A 17720-nucleotide genomic window follows, 5' to 3' on the forward strand; every position below is an offset into this window, starting at 1 on the left:
CTTTTCTGAGTATTTCTAAACAAAAATTGTTAGTTCCCTAAGAACCTGGGTGACAAGTGTGACTTTTTCTTAAATCACTAAAAAAAGTAGAAGAGATTTGGTTCATTCTATAAAGAAGTATTTGTTTAATTATTATTAAAATTCTCAGTTAAAAGTATGTTATAACTAAGTATATTAGAACTGTTCTATGTTAGAACTCAGTTCTAAGTATGTTAGTACAAGAGGTCTTTTATTTTTTTTTCCTCTGAGAGGAAAAAAAAAAAGGATCTGTCTGATCTTCTTGAGCATTTGACCTGTCAAGATTTTTCCCCCTTCTTTTTCTTTTTCTTTTTTTTTTTGTTGCTTTTTATTTTAATTCCACTAAGTATATGGTGTGATATAAGTTTCAGATGTACAATATAGTGACTGAACAGTTTGTACATTACTCAGTGCTCATTAGTATTAGTGTACTCTTTAATCCCCATCACCTATTTCACCCATTCCCCATCTACCTTCCCTTCTGGTAACTATCTGTTTGTTCACTGTAACTTAGAGTCTGTTTCTTGGTTGTCTGTCTGTCTGTCTCTTTCTTTTTTGTTTCTTAAATTCCACATGTGCGTGACATCATGGGTTTTGTCTTTCTCTGACTGGTATTTCATTTAGCATTATATTCTGTAGCTCCATTCATGTTGTTGCAAATGGCAAGATTTCATTTCTCTTTATGACTGAATAATATTCCATTTAATACTACATCTTCATTCATTCATCTGTTGGTAGACACTTGGGCTGCTTCCATAAATTGGCTATTGTAAATAGTGCTACAGTAAACATAGGGGTGCCTGTATCCCTTTGAATTAGTGTTTTTATAGTTTGGGGGTACATACCCAGTACAATTACCATCATAGGGTAGTTGTATTTTTAACTTTACAAGGTACCTCTATGTTGTTTTCCACAGTGGCTGTATCAGTTTGTATTCCCATCGACAGTGCATGAGATTTTTCTCCACATCCTCACTAAATTTGTTGTTTCTTGTGTTTTTTATTTTAGCCATTGTGACAGGTATGAGATGATAGCTCATTGTAGTTTTGACTTGCATTACCCTGATGATGAGTGATGTTGAGCATCTTTTCATGTATCTCTTGGCTGTTTATCTTCTTTGGGGAACTGTCTATTCCTGTCTTCTGCCCATTTTTAGATGGCTGATTTGTTTTTTGGGTGTTGAGTTATATCAGTTTTTACACATTTTAGATACTATCCCTTACCAGATATGTCATTTGCAAATATCTTCTCCCATTCAGTGGTTGCCTTTTACTTTGGTTGATTGTTTCCTTTGCTGTGTGGAAGCTTTTTATTTGATGTAGTCCCAATATTTTATTTTTGCCTTTATTTCCCTTTCCTTAGAAGACATATCTAGAAAAATGTTGCTATGGCTGATGTCAGGGAAATTAACCCCTCTGTTCTCTTCTAGGATTTTTATGGTTTCAGGTCTCATATTTATGTCTTGAATCCTTTATTTATTTGTTTATTTGTTTATTTATTTATTTAGCGTGCACACATTTGCGAGCAAGAGGAGGGAAGACAGAGGGAGAGGGAGAGAGAGAATCTTAAACAGGCTTCATGCCCACCCTGGAGCCCAACACAGGGCTCAGTCTTACAACCCTGAGATCAGGGCCATGACACAAATTCAAGAACCATATGCTTAACTGACTGAGGCACCCTGGCACCCCTGTTTTTAATCCATTTAGAGTGTACCTTTGTGTATAGTGTAAGAAAGTGGTCCAGTTTTACTCTTTTGCATGTAGTGGTCCAGTTTTCCAGCGCCATTTGTTGAAGAGACTATCTTTTTCCCTTCGCATGTTCTTGCCTCCTTTGTCATGATTAATTGAGCATATAATGGTGGGTTTATTTCTGGGCTCTCAGTTCTGTTCTGTTGATCTCTTTGTCTATTTTTGTGTCACCATACTGTTTTTGATTACTATAGCTTTGAAAACGATTTTAAGCCTGGAATTGTGACAGCTCCAGTTTTATTTTTCTTTTTTCAAGATTGCTTTGTCTATTCAAAGTCCTTTTTTTGTGGAATCTTTACTTAGGGTTTTCTGTGTATAGTATCATGTCATCTGCAAATAGTGAAAATTTTACTTCTTCCTTACTAATTTGGATGCTTTTTATTTCTTTTTGTGATCTGATTGCTGTGTCTAGGACTTCCAGTACTATGTTGAATAAAAGTGCTGAGCGTGGACATCTTTGTCTTATTCCTGACCTTGGGGAAAAGCTCTCAGTTTTTCCTCATTGGATATGATGTTCGCTATGGGTTTTTCATTTTATGGAGGCCGGGGTGAAGGTTAGTTTTGAAGCATTGCTTTAATTGTCTCATGGTTTACCTAAAAAGGCGTTGACTTAAGAAAGCTGTAGATAAATCTGTTTAATTAGTAAAGCTAAAGAATTTTGTTTCCCCAGGTTAGCATTTCTTTGATAGCAAGTAAATCTACACAAGAACCTAATTAATATATTTTTCTCTGTTGATTTTCGATTTTGACAGGAACTGGATGTCAAAATAGCAATTAAGTCATGTCGCCTAGAGCTAAGTACCAAAAACAGAGAACGGTGGTGCCATGAAATCCAGATCATGAAGAAGTAAGTGTATTTGGTGACTTGTATTTCCCCAGCTCTGCAGCCTAGGAAGATATCATAGGGAAGGAAGATAAGAATCTGTTCTTCTCAGGATCTTTTGGAGAATGTGTCTTTTTTCCTCATCAAATATATATGTTCTATTTCAAATAATAGTATCACATTATGATTAAGTAGGTTTAGTTTTAAAAATCAGCTAAGGGGGCGCTTGGGTGGCTCATTTGAACAGTAGCTGCTTTTGGCACAGGTCATGATCTCAGGGCCCTGGGATCGAGCCCCAGGTTAGAATGCCTGCTCCGTGGTAGTCTGCTTCTTCCTCTGCCCCTCTCCCCAGCTCATGCTCACTTTTTCTCTCAAATAAATCTTAAAAAAAAAAAAAATTCAGCTAGGAATTATTAGACTCCATTCTCTGTGGGCAGAATCTTTTTCTTCTGGGTATTGGACAATATTTATCCACTATACTTTCTCATTAAATATGATCACTACTCTCATTTCTTTACTTTTACCTACTTTTGTTGAATAGTGTGTCTTTTGCTTCATACAAAATTACCCCAAAATGTAGTGGCTTAAAACACCAACCATTTGGGGGCACTTGGCTGGCTTAGTTGGAAGAGCATGTGACTCTTGATCTCAGAGTCGTCAGTGCAAGCTCCACATTGTGTGTAGAGATTACTTAAATTTAAAAAAGAAATCCCGACAAACATTTAGTATCTCACAGTTTCTGTGGTTTAGAAATTTGGGAGTGACTTAGCTTAGTGATTCTGACTCAGGAGATCCCTCCTGAAACACCGTAAAATGTTGAGTGGAGCTGCAGTATCCACTTCCAAGCTCATTTGTATGGCTGTTGGCTAGAGGTATCAGTTGCTCATCATATGGGCCTCTGCAGAGGGAAGCTTGGATATTTTCATGACATGGCAGCTAGCTTTCCCCAAAGTGAATGATCTGAGGAGAAAGAACAAAGTGAAAGCTCACGTATCTTTTATGATCTTTTCTTGGAAGTAATATCTTTTCTACCACATTCTGTTTGTTAGAAATGAGTCACTAGGTATAGCCTACCCTCAAGGGGAGGAGAAAAATTAAGCTCTTAAAGGGATAAGTGAGCATATTTTAAAATCTGCACAAGTAGTGTGCTAAGTGCTTTACAAATAATTCTACTTGTCACAGCAACCCTATTTTTAGGTGTTATCCCTGTTTTAAGATGAGGAAATTGAGGGGCACCTGGGTGGCTCAGTGGGTTAAAGCCTCTGCCTTCGGCTCAGGTCATGATCCCAGGGTCCTGGGTTCAAGCCCCACATTGGGCTCTCTGCTCTGTGGGGATCCTGCTTCTTCCTGTCTCTCTGCCTGCCTCTCTGCCTACTTGTGATCTCTGTCTGTCAAATAAATAAATAAATAAATAAATAAATAAAAAGAAGAGAAGGGTTTAAAAAAATTTAGGAAGTTGAAGTTCATAGAGTCATAAAACTGATAGCTAATAGAATCTGGATTTGAAATAAGTACTTTCTGACTCCAGTATCTTTGCTCAGTTCACTATTAAAGTACTCAGACTTGGCTATGTGGCAGAATCACCAGGAAACCTTGTTAACAGTAAAAATTCTTAGACCCTGCACATGGAGAATCTGTTTTCTTAGGTCTCTAGGACCTTGTAATCTATTCCAGTTTTGAGATCCATTGCATTGATGATGATGCTGATAGATGATGGCTGGGATGATATATTGTTAAGTTAAAAAAAAAAAAGATGTTAGAAAACAACATATAGTGAGATTTAACATTTATTTAAAAATGTGTTTATGTACAGATTGAAGCTAGAAGGAAATATGCCAAAATTTTAATATATTACCTATGGGTAACATAAGTGATTGTGGGAGAACCAATATGATAAAGACTTTGGAGCCAGACTGCCAGACTTGAATCCTTACTTGACCACCTCCTTGTTGTGTGATCCTATATTATTTAACCAATTTGTGCTTTTGTTTTCTCCTGTGTGATGAGACTATTAATAAGTCTACCTATAGTAAGATTATTGTGACAAGTAAATGAGTTAAAAGTATGTGAAGTGAGTACTGTTTGGCATGTAGAAATGTAATAGTAGTGACTGTCATAGTATTTTTATCTGTATTTTATTTATTTTTAAAGATTTATTTATTTATTTTAGAGGGGGTGGGCTGAGGGAGAGGGAGAGAGAATCCTAAGCAGACTCTCTGCTGAGCCTGATGCGAGGCTTGATCCTACGACCCTGAGATCATGACCTAATCTAAAATCAAGAGTCAGAGGCTAACTGATCAAGCCTCCCAGGTTCCCCATCTTATTTTATTTTTAAAATTATTAATTCTTCATTATACAAATAAGAAATTAGAATATTATAAATAATGCCAGCCTTTCTTCCACTGCCCCCCAATTAACTACCATTTCAAACCCAGTCTCTTTTCACTGGAAAAAAAATTTTTGATTATGTTTTCCCCTTCTTGTTAGGTTGAACCACGCCAATGTTGTAAAGGCCTGTGATGTACCTGAGGAATTGAATTTTTTAATTAATGATGTGCCTCTTCTAGCAATGGAATACTGTTCTGGAGGAGATCTCCGGAAGGTAGTATGGATGTTTTGAGATGATGAGATAGTAAATCATGAACCTTAACAATGCTTAAATCCTATTTAATATGATAATCTAGATTAATAGTCAGTAGACTATGGCCTGTTACCTGCTTTTGTGGTTGCTTTTTTACTACAACATCAGAGTTGAGTAATTGTGACAGAGACCTGTGGCCTGCAAAACCCAAGATATTTACTGTATAGTTCTTTACTGGGAACATCTGCTAATGCCTTATTGAGAACATGCATTTTTTTGTAGGTGGTGGTGTTTGCAGGGTGGGAGTGTGTTAGACCAAAATGCAATATCTAAGGTATTTCTAAAGAAGTTGTGTTAAAAAAAAAAAGATTTTTTTTTTCTATTTTAGATCTTTCTCATCTCATTTTAAATTTGCCATATGACTATTAATAAACATGTGAGGTTTTTTTCAACCTTTTTCAATTTCACATACTTTTCCCCTTTATCTTTACTTGTATAAGTCTTGTCATGAAATTAATTGTCCTCAGTATGGTTTTAGTAATTTTTCCCTTCTTACATTTTCTTAATTGTGACTTGTTTTCTTATTTGAATATTCTGTTAGTGTATAGTGATTAATGTATTGCTACTACTGCCCAGCAGTATTGGCAGTATACATTTTTAGACTTCTTTTTTTTTTTTCTTCAGTTACTCAACAAACCAGAAAATTGCTGTGGACTTAAAGAAAGCCAGATACTTTCTTTACTAAGTGATATAGGTATGTAATCAATTTGAAAATACTATCATAATTTAATGCCCGTTTGCTTTATAAAAGGATCTATATGCTACTTGGACATTAAGGAGAATTTTTGATGTATTATACAAAGCATGCACTGCTACCATCTATAAGAAATTATCAGAAAATTTTAACTGTTGCTGTTGATGCTAAAACTAGGATATTTTGTTATTTTTTGTTTTTTTGCTAGGAGTCCACTTTTGACTAATAGATGTTCCAGTTGCTGACAAAAAATTGGTGTGAAATGACCTTACTCAATTTTACTCTCCCTCTATCCCTCTCTGCCTAACATAGTAATTTTATTTACCAGTGGCATTGCATCTCATGGTTATTGGTCCTCAAGTCAACTCTTAGGATGAAATCTTTTTTTTTTTTTTTTTTAAAGATTTTATGTATTTATTTGACAGAGAGAGACCAAGCAGGAAGAGAGGCAGGCAGAGAGAGGAGGAAGCAGGCTCCCTGCCAAGCAGAGAGCCCGATGCGGGACTCGATCCCAGGACCCTGAGATCATAACCTGAGCCAAAGGCAGAGGCTTAACCCACTGAGCCACCCAGGCGCCCCAGGATGAAATCTCTTTTTAATAAGAATTATTCCTGAAAAATCCCTAAAATTACATGCACTTAGGTCCTTGGAAGAAGGTCAGAAGCCAAGAATATATTTCCCTATATATTTTGATTTTGCTTCTATTCCTAGGTCATGGAGGTCAAGTCTAGTTGAAGATGATTTAGGTGGGAGGGAAAACAAGGGGGATTTATTTAATTCTGCAGTATTTTTTTTTAATGTTAACTGGATTTTCTGTTGTGAGAATCTTAACTGGTATAATATCATTAATCATATAGTTATGATGGTCTTTATAAATATGAGCATCAGAGGGGTGCTTAGCTGGCTCAGTCAGAGGAGAATGCAGTGCTTGATTTCAGGGTTGTGAGTTCAAACCCCACGTTGGGTGTAGAGATTGCTTAAATAAACGAAATTTAGAAAAAAAGTTCGACTGTCAGAGTATATCTGTATAAAATGTGAGACAGATTTATTTTTAATAAATTTCTGTTACCTCAAAATACATTTTAAACTTTATTTAGGGTCTGGGATCCGATATTTGCATGAAAACAAAATTATACATCGTGATCTAAAACCTGAAAACATAGTTCTTCAGGATGTTGGTGGAAAGGTAGGTGAAACCTGAAGAAATGTTACATGCCAATTGAATACAGTCTTCCTGGTGTAGTCTTTGAAGTCTGTTGTCTTTCCATAGCATTTTATACTTTTTCTATCCCAGCCTCATTACACTGAACTGTGGTTTTGTGTTTAGATGTTTGTCTCCTCTGCTAACACAATGGTTCCATTAGAGAAGGAACTGTGCCTACCTTGCTCACTTCTGTTTTCTAATATTGTATCTAGTAGAGATAATAGGCAGTGAGTAAAAATAGTTTGTTAATCCCTTACAAAGCACATCCAACGCACATCCTGAATTTAGTTAAGTATGTTTATTTAACTATGTTTCTTATTTAAGAACAAACTCATCCTCCTCCCCAAAAATCCTAAGTTCTATATTTAAGTAAAATTCAAAATCTTGATTTCTCAGATTCTTAAATGAGTCATCTTGAGGAGAACCAGAGATTATGCATTGATTCCTGGAATACTTGTATTTATTAGAATAATTTAAACAGTTTTCTTGTGACTAGCACTCAGGTTCCACTCCAATAAAGATGTAAAACCAAGAGTCCGAATTTTGAATTGGATTGTGTGGTCTTTAGTTGATGATGGTGGTGGTCAGTTGAAGGAGATGAAACCTTGATGGTGCCTCTTCTCTTAGGAACCTTTCATGTACGATTGGCAGCAACTGTTGCTGTTTTTTGTTTTGTTTTGTTTTGTTTTTTTTTTGTTTTGTTTTTTGTATCCAAAGACTTCAGGATATTCTTGGAGTTAGACTTACTCAGTGGTATGATGCTTTTTCAAGTTTGGAATCATCTTTACCTTTCCCTTCTGGTTTAATGGATCAAGCTTATTCTGAATATACCAAAATAAAAACTAATGATTTATACTTAATTTTTAAGCATTTTTTTTATCATGTATCAGTACTGTGTTAGATTCTTTTGTTTCATTATTTCATTGACCCTAATAATAATTCTGTGAAGTAAGGATTGTTGGTAATACCATCATTTAGGAAACAGAGAAGTAACTTGATCAAGGTCACATAAGCAGTGGAGCTCAGGCTTGAAATACATTTGTGGTATTCCAGATCCTAAGCTCTTCCCCACCACCCTCTCCAGAGCCTTATAAGGACATTGTTGGCTCTCCCTTCCAGAGTTCTCAATCATTTAATACTTATTGTATTGCAGATTATGCATAAAATAATTGATCTGGGATATGCCAAAGATGTTGATCAAGGAAGTCTCTGTACATCTTTTGTGGGAACACTGCAATATCTGGTGAGACATGGATTGTTTCTTTGAATTCAAGTGTATGGGATTCATGTTCTTATTTCTGAAGGTCAACTATTGTAGTTCAGAAATAAAGTAGCTTTTCTCTTACAGTGTTGATGTTTAATGCATTTTTGTTTTTCTTTTTAAGGCCCCAGAACTCTTTGAGAATAAGCCTTACTCAGCTACTGTTGATTATTGGAGCTTTGGGACCATGGTCTTTGAATGTATTGCTGGATATAGGCCTTTTTTGCATCATCTACAGCCATTTACCTGGTAAGAAATGGAAGAGAACTTTGGTTTGTTTGATGGGAATAGAAATTTTCAGTTAACCTGCTCTTTTTCCTTCCACTCCCGTCATATGGCGTAATTGCCTTTTAAACAAATAATTGACTAAAAATAAATGTCAAAAAATTATAGTGTGTGAGAATCAGTTGTCAATTGAGGTAACTTGTTTTATAGGCATGAGAAGATTAAGAAGAAGGATCCAAAGTGTATATTTGCATGTGAAGAGATGACAGGAGAAGTTCGGTTTAGTAGTCATTTACCTCAACCAAATAGCCTTTGTAGGTAAGTATATTTTAGTTGAGGAAGTTCACCTTGGTTTCTTAAGGGTTATTAAAAAAAAAAAAAACCAGTAGAATTGTTGTCTGTTTGAAGTAGTACTGTGCAGTAAAACTTTCTGTGATAATGAATAAGTTTTATATCTGTGATGGCCCCATGAGACTGTTGAGCACTTGAAAGTTTGTAGTGTGACAGAGGAATTCAGTTTTAAATTTTATTTAATTTTAATTAATGAAAGTGTAAATGCAAATAACCACTTGTGACTATAGGCTACCATTTTGGACAGCACAGGTCTAGTAGAATTAAGAACTCCTGCTATAATAAGATTCTTGGGATACTGAAGTAAATAGGTTCCTTGGAGAAAGGAATGGACTTACCTGTTGAAGTTTCCAGTACTTACATATCTAGTTTTTGGGTTGTTTTTTTATGGAAAAAAATTTGTTCCCTGTCATTTCATGGATTACTTGAAAGTAAGATACAAAAGGATACAGGTGGGTAATGAGAAAGTACAGGACAACTTATCAAATTACCTTTTTTCACAATACTAAAGGGAAACTGGAACATAAAATGATTTTTCACCCTATTTTTGTATGCTTTCTAGTTTGATAGTAGAACCCATGGAAAACTGGCTTCAGTTGATGCTGAATTGGGATCCTCATCAAAGAGGAGGACCTGTTGACCTTACTTTGAAGCAGCCAAGATGTTTTGTGTTAATGGATCACATTCTGAGTTTGAAGGTAAGTTTGAATGTGGTCTACTTCACAAGACTTGCATTGAAGTTAACAAATTTACTTGGAAAATGATCATAAACATTTTAATAATCTCTGATACTTATTTGAAAAGAAAATTATAGTTTTAGAGCTGATATGTTTTTACTTCTTTAGTAAGCCTTCTCAGTTTTATTTCTTCTCGTCTTCTGAAAATGCTTTTTATTCTGTCCAAGAAACCAACATAGTTCTTCTTGCCTACCAAGTCAAGTCTAAACTTACCTGCCTGCTTTTTGGAGCTTTCTTCATGCAGGTCGTCCCCAACCAAGTGCTTGCCGTGGCCATGCTTCTCTTACCTTTTATTTTGCTAGGTCCAGCTTGTCACTGCTTCTTATGCCATCAAGCACATTATCCATTTTGTGCTTTGACAGGCTCTCCTGCCCCAAATTATCTCTGTCTCTGTGTATCTTCTCAGCTACACTGGCACAGATTCAACTCTCCTTTTCTCTGAATGGTCTCTGTCACATATTTAGTCATTTAAATCATAGTTACTATATTTTCTAATTGTTTCTCATCTTCCACTCATGCCTCTCCATATAGGTTATCTTCTTCTTTAATGCTGAGATTATTCTTACTACTTTTATTAACAGTCACTCACCCTACCATCATGCTATCCCTACCCCTGTCAAAAGCCATGTATCAGGTTCTCAGTAAATATTCATTGCTATGAATGAGAGGCTCTGTTATGCTCTATACCTGGAAACAACTCTCATCTGCAGTCTTCCTATAGTTATTGATTCGGTAGTAGTAGATAGGGTTTCTAAAGTGGGAAGAATCTGTGGTGAGTGTTTGGTGGTGAGCATCCAAGGCCATCTTGGAGGCAGGAGGAGGATAGTTGGGGGTGGGGCTAAATTTTATTTTCTAGAAAAAAAAATTGAAATGAGAAGTTATAATCATGTAAGGTTTTACTATAATATTGGCATAACTTATTAAATAGGAACTTGGGGCCACGTTGATGTCATTCTTGGCTAATGCTGAAAAATCATCTGGCTTCTTGATTTGGTTTTCTTCTGTTGTGCCAAGGAATAAATTATTCCTTAGTGTGTTAGCCCAGCAGCACTTGGTGACATCTTTTAGTTCTTTGGTGCTCCTGAAAATTTTTGTCTTTTATCCCAGATTTTTTTCAGACTCCTCATGTGATTGTAGCATCATTTCCACTCTGAGGTATATGTGAACATGTGCCTATTATTGAACACAGGGAAAGAGTCCTCCTTACATGTTTTGTGGTCTGTAGACTTCAGTTTGCAGAACCACCATTTACCTGTCTGTGAATCTGGGGCAAATACTTACTTTACGTATCTATCTATCTGTCTTCAGCTCAGGTACAGTAATATCTTCTTTAAAGACTCAAAATTGTGAGATTGTGCAGGATAAGGTATGTGTAGGATACTATTCATAGTAATGGGGAGATGCTTCTGATACATGATAATAGAACTGGATTTTGAAAGATGAGTAAGAATTAATCAGGGGAATGCACAGGGAGAATGACTTACAGATGGGAACATCAGTAGTACATGAATATGAACTGCAAAACAGTTTGCATTGTAAGACATTTTCTAAGGTGCTTATTGTTCAAAGAAGGAATGATGTCTGTTTGATTTTCATTTAAAAAGGAAATCAACAAAACGGTTACTAGAATACTTTCCTTTTTAAAAAGATTACATGATTTTCCAGCTGTGTATTATGGCAAACTTTAAATAGGAAAGTTGAAAAAAGTATACTGAACTTTTCCACTGAAGATAATGGTAAAAGAGAAGTATTTGATTATTCCTTCTTTGCCTCCTTTTCATGCTCCTAAGTATAAGTGTATCCTAAGTGTCTCTCCTTGGTTTTCTCTTTTTCGATATTATCTTTTTCTTCCTTTCCTTTGTCATCTCTTTAGTTGTATAACTTTATCTATAAATTGAATATGGACAACTTCCAAATTTATTTCTTCAGTTGTGACTTTTCTAGAGAGTGTTTGTAATTGCTAAATAACTATACTTGGTGGTCTCACTGACACCCAAAACTTAATTTATTAAAAACCGAACGAACACCTTTGTTCCATTAAATCTCATCTACAGCTTTTGCTGTGCTTCTTGCCACTGTCATCTTTCCAGCTACCTAGGTGGCATGGCTTGTCTGACTGTTCCTTCTCATCCAGTTGCATATCCAATTATTTTGTCAAATTTATCTTTTGAATGCTTTAACGATTCTGAGCTTGTCAAGTTCTCAATTTAAAAAGACTTCTTCCAAGTTTCTCTTTGCTTATCGAATAAAGTCCAAACCCTTACATTTAGTATTCAGTATTTGTCTTGGTCTCCTTTCATCCTATACTTGCAGCCTTATCTCCTATTATACCCTAAGGGGGCTTCATTTTAGGTACATTTGGATTATTTATACTTATTTTTAAAAAGATTTATTTGAGAGAGCGAGCTGGGGGAGGGGCAGAGAGAGAGAGAATTTCCAGCAGATTCCCTGCTGAGCATGGAGCCCCGACGTGACTCTCATCTCAGGACCCTGAGATCATGACCTGAGCCAGAATCATGAGATGGGTGCTCAACTGACTGAGACACCCAGATGCCCCTGGATTATTTATAATCTTTGATTATTCTCATCCATTTCTACCTCTCTGTCTCTGCCTACCTTGTTTTCTACCTAGAACCTTTCTTCTTTCAATCTTTCCTTGTTCTAATCTTCCTTCCTTTTCCTAAGTTTAGCTCATAGTTCCTCTTTTATAAAGCATCCCTTTCCTTCCATGAAGTGAACTCCTTTGGAATCTGCAGAATACTTAATAATATTATAGTACATATAGTATTTTGCCTTGTATTTTAGTTCTCTTCATGTTTAATATCTTCTATTTGGCCATTATCCTGTGGAGGGCAAGGATCATAAGTTACTCAGTTTGCATACCTGCTACCATCACAATGCTCTTAATAGTATTTATCACAGTAGTCACTTATTAAATACTTGAGGAACAAAAGGATAAATGTAAGTTGTATTTCCTCTCTCTTTCTTTTGCTCTCTTATGGTTCAGCTTTGGTTGTGGGATTCCATGATTACTTACCTAGTTTGACATAAACTATGTGTAAAAGTATATATCCACCTTAGAATATTCATCCTAAGTTTCTGCTGTTGCCATTAGTGGTAGCTGTCATATTATAAGATCTGCTTAGAATGGGAGGGAGTGGAAGGTCTCAGTTGGGATACTTGTTTTGTAAATCCATGTCAACTTTGACAAGTCCCTCCTCTTCCTCTCACCTTTTTCAAACATGAAGATCATTATAAAAGGAAAGTTAATGTTTTACCTTTGTAATAAGCATTTCTAACAGAAATAATTTTAATCTAATAATATACTGTATGTTAATTGAATTTAAAAAAAAAGTAATTTTAATCATTTGCATATACTAGTCAGCGTAATGCACTGGAGAAACATAGGTATTAACTTTGTATGACTTATCTAAGAACAATAGAAGGAAGAGGATTTAAAATCATGTTGTTTTCAAAAGACTTCTCAGGACTCTGGTTTCTCTCTGCCAAAATGGAGCTTAGAAGATCTAATTAACAGGATGTTATATGAAAATACTTAACACTGTGGTTGGCATTTATTAGGGACTTCATAAATGGGAATATTTCCTTCTAGGTATACAGTACGTTTCTGAGAATAAATAAGGTTGCCTTTTTATTTTTAATTTTTAAAAAGTAATTAATTAATTTTTTTAAAGAGGGAGAGAGAATCCCAAGCAGGCTCCATGCTTAGCGTGTAGCCCGACAGGGGGCTTGATCTCACAACCCTGAGATCATGACCTGAGCTGAAATAAAAAATTGGGTGATTAACTGACTAAGCCACCTAGGCACCCCTAAGTGTTGACTTTTAGAATTGGGCTTTTTGTTTCTAGATTTTGTACATCCCTATAATTTCGAAACTTTATTCTTTGGATCTAACATCTGCTATAGGAAAGTAAACTCTACTGTTCAGTTTTCAGAATGTCATTTAATAATTATGGAAGGAGATCTCACTTTAGAAAATGATAGAACCTTGTTTAGTATAGAGATAATGTCTTTTGCTCATATTCCTTTAATATCTAGCAGTGAATCTTTCATGTAATAAATGATCAGTAATCATTTTTTGGGGGTGCCTGAGTAGCTCAGTGAGTTAAAGCCTCTGCTTTTGGCTCAGGTCATGATCCCAGGGTCTTGGGATCGAGCTGCACATCGGGCTCTCTGCTTGGTGGGGAGCCTCCTTCCTCCTCTCTCTCTGCCTGCCTCTCTGCATACTTGTGATCTCTGTCTGTTAAATAAGTAAACATCTTTAAAAATAAATCATTTTTTCTCATTTATACAGATAGTACACATCCTAAATATGACTTCTGCAAAGATAATTTCTTTTTTGTTACCACCTGATGAAAGTCTTCATTCACTGCAGTCTCGTATTGAGCGTGAAACTGGAATAAACACTGGTTCTCAAGAGCTCCTTTCAGAGACGGGAATTTCTCTGGATCCTAGGAAACCAGCCTCTCAATGTGTTCTAGATGGAGTCGTAAGAGAATTCTGATATACCTAGAGTATAAGAAATCTGTTAGCATAGAGGGATTGCATGCCCTGCATTTTTTTTGATGCATAGTTGGAATCTCCTTGGGGGGCGGGTGGGATGTACCTTACAATTCTTATTTTATCCTACTCATTACTCTTATCATTGCTTTGCAAAGTGAACAAAATACGTTTTAAACTTTGTATGACTTTCTCTTTGGTGCCAGTTTTCTCCCCCCTCTTTTTTTCCCTCTTTTGTACTTAAAGCCTAGAACCTTGAAATTAGACCAGCAGTCTCATAGATCCTGCCAGAGGATAGATGGATGGTAAAATATTGTGCTCATGACTCTTTTGTTGTTGTTGTTGTTTTACTTTTTTGAGGCAAATTTTATATATCGTGTAATTTACCCATTTCATGTGTACAATTCAGTGTTTTTTTTTTTAATTAAATTTGCCTAATTGTGCAGCCATTGCTATAAATCCGTTTTAAGATATTTCCATATCAATAAGATCCTTGATGACCACTAACTCTTAATCTCCATTCTTTTCACTTCAGGCATCTACTAATTTACTTTCTATCTCAGTAATTTGCCTTTTCCAAATACTTCATATAAGTGGAATCGTACAGTGTATAGTCTCTTGTGTCTGACTTCTTTAACTTAGTATTATGTTTTGAAGGTTCATTTATGTCCTAGCATATATAAGAACTTCATTCCTTTTGATTACTAAATAGTATTCCCGTTGTATGGATATATGTTGTTAAGACTTTTTGCTTTTGTCCTTTTGGGTCTTGTGATTGTTTTTCACTTTAGCCCATACTACAGTTATTTATTTTTCCTAAGTAGTAATCTAGACCTTAAATTTGTAAGATGTTTGCTAATAAACATTAATGTTATTCATTTGCATTTCACAATGAATTTCATAGGAAATATGGTGTTTAAGTACTTAGAGAACCTAGTATTTTCAAGGATTTTTTTTGTTTCTTTTTCAGAGAGGCTGTGATAGCTATATGGTGTATTTGTTTGATAAAAGTAAGACTGTATATGAAGGACCATTTGCTTCCAGAAGTTTATCTGACTGTGTAAATTATATTGGTAAGTATAGCTCATATACTGACCGAGGTTTAAAGCTGAAATATAATTTTGACTCAGTATGGTTAGTAGAAATGGTCTTTTGGTGTTTCTGTTCTGTATCTCATACTTTGGGTTCATAAGTGTGGTTAAAAAATGAATTTATATAGTTTGCAAGGTAAAATTGTAGATTTCAATTCACTTCTAGATCCCTCATTTGGAAAAAGACTTACTTTCCATAGGATAGGGCTCTCATAGAAGAATGAGTCTCCACTATTAATTAAGCCTACTTTCTAGTTGTTCCTTAAGCATGTTCAAGTATTTTGTTTTATCATATGAATACTGCTTAATGTTAATGATTTCATTTATCCTGTGAAAATTATTCTTTTCTTTGGAAGAAATGATACATTTCTGTATACCCAAAACTAAAATCAAGCATAATATTATAAAATCAAGAACAAGACTGGGCATAGGGCTAAAATTATGTAATCTTTCCTCCGTGTTACCTTTTTGTTAGTTTTTTTTTAGCAATAGCTTTAAATTTATAGAAAGTTGAGTAATAGTACAAAGTTTTCATGTTATCTGAGTAGATAGTACAAAGTTCTCATGTAGTTCCCCTTCCCAACACATATCATTTCCTCAGTTGTTAACATCCTATATTGTATAGTACATTTGTTATGCATAAAGAACCAATAATATATAATTATTAACAAAGACCTGTACTTTTTTCATTTTTCCTTAGTTTTTATCTGGTGTCCTTATTCTGTTCCAGGATCTCACCCAGGATACCACATTACATTTAGTTGTCTTATCTCCTTAGACTTTTCTTGGCCATGACAGTTTCTCAGACTTTTCCTTGTTTTTGATGACCTTGACAGCTTTGAGGAATACTGGTCAAGTATTTTTTAGGATGCACCTCGGTTGCAGTTTGTCTGATTTTTTTTTTTCTGCTCATGATTAGAATAGGGTTAGGCTTTTGAGACATCACAGAAATAGTGTCATTTTCATCACATTTTATGAAGAGTATATACTTTGAATGTGATTTCTGACTCTTGGTGATGACCTTGGATCACCTGACTAACGTAGTGTCTCTCAGATTTTTCCACCTTAAAGTTTAGTCTCCCCTCTGACCTCTTCCATACTGTGAAGGAGGTCAATATGTAGACCCCAAGGAATTACTCTTCCCTTCCTTTAAGGATATAATACATAATTTATTTGAAATTCTTTTGCATATGAGATTTATCTCTTCTCTCCCATTTATTAATTTATTGTCATTTATTCTATCAATATGAATACATGGATATTTGTCTTATGCTTTGGATTATAACCCAAGACTAATTTATTTTGTTCTTCAAATTGCTGCATTTTTGGTCACTAGGAGCTATTTCATTTGGCTTTCTCTCCCTCTTTCACTTGTGTCATCAATTAGGGTTTTTTAATTTCTTTTTCTTTAAGCACTTCCTTTCTGATACCAAAATATGTTCGATGTCTATCTTGTGTATTTCTTGTCCCAGTCCTAGGATCAGCCATTTCTCCAAGGAGCCCTGGTTCCTTTAATTGGAGAATAGTGTTAGAACCCAAAATCTGGACACTAGGAGTGCGTTTTGCTGCTGGAGTATCATTTACTGCTGGACCTTTTTATTTTTTTTTAATATATGATTTGTTTGTGTGGAAAAAGACTCCCCTCACCTAGACTCTTTTTCTTTAAAGTGTTTGGGTTATTTCGTTTGTTTTTGTTTGTTTGTTTGTTTGTTTGTTTTGTCTGTTGTAGTAAGTCTCAGGAGGAAGAATGGGTATATAAGAATAGAAGAAAGATTATTGGAGACTATTAATTATTAGGGGAGGCAAAGATTTTTTCCAGATATGTATAGTTTTATTTTTTTTAAGTCTGCTTCAGATATTGTGGTTTTTCAGTATTAACCCAGTGTAGTTTCATTTCTCTGAATGTTTTCATTGGAAAAGAATAATGGAGACTATAATTGCCACTTTAAAGTATAGGATGAATCTCTTCAGCCTTGGAGAATTTCAGAATGTTAAAGTGCAATTTCATTGTACTTAACATATATCTGCCATAGTTTTATTTATTTATTTATTTTTTTCTCCTCCCCTCTCCTTCTTTCTCCTTTTGATAGTTTTATTTTTTTAATTAATGAAATAATTTGAAAGAAAGAGTGAGAGGGAGAGAGCATGAGCAGGGGGAGGGGCAGGGGGAGTAGCAGACTCCCTGCTGAGCAGGGAGCTCAGTCTTCAGACTCTCAGATCATGACCTAAGCCAAAGGCAGACACCCAACTGACTGAGTCACCCAGGTGCCCCTGCCATGATTTTAGAAAGTACCATTCCCTTTACTAAGGGCAAGAGATAACCATCAATAAATAATTTTATATATCTGGCATTGAAGAAGGCATATTATTTTAAAAAGATTTTATTTATTTATTTGACAGATAGAG

General features: G+C 35.2%; 1 protein-coding gene across 4 annotated transcripts in view; it reads left to right on the forward strand.

Moving 5' to 3' along the window:
* CHUK (component of inhibitor of nuclear factor kappa B kinase complex) overlaps positions 1–17720 on the forward strand; it is a 43217-nt gene that overhangs the window by 3797 nt on the left and 21700 nt on the right. For all 4 annotated transcript variants that reach the window (XM_004749499.3, XM_004749500.3, XM_004749501.3 and 1 more), the window contains exons 2-11: positions 2519–2613; positions 5077–5191; positions 5855–5924; positions 7022–7110; positions 8282–8371; positions 8514–8638; positions 8825–8932; positions 9528–9663; positions 14018–14212; positions 15194–15296. In XM_004749499.3, coding sequence (XP_004749556.1) covers positions 2519–2613; positions 5077–5191; positions 5855–5924; positions 7022–7110; positions 8282–8371; positions 8514–8638; positions 8825–8932; positions 9528–9663; positions 14018–14212; positions 15194–15296 — 1126 coding nt within the window. The remainder of the gene's footprint in view (positions 1–2518; positions 2614–5076; positions 5192–5854; positions 5925–7021; positions 7111–8281; positions 8372–8513; positions 8639–8824; positions 8933–9527; positions 9664–14017; positions 14213–15193; positions 15297–17720) is intronic.

The sequence above is a fragment of the Mustela putorius genome, unplaced genomic scaffold, assembly GCF_011764305.1.
Source record: "Mustela putorius furo isolate JIRA1106 unplaced genomic scaffold, ASM1176430v1.1 tig00003909_pilon_pilon_pilon, whole genome shotgun sequence".
Classification (NCBI taxonomy): domain Eukaryota; kingdom Metazoa; phylum Chordata; class Mammalia; order Carnivora; family Mustelidae; genus Mustela; species Mustela putorius.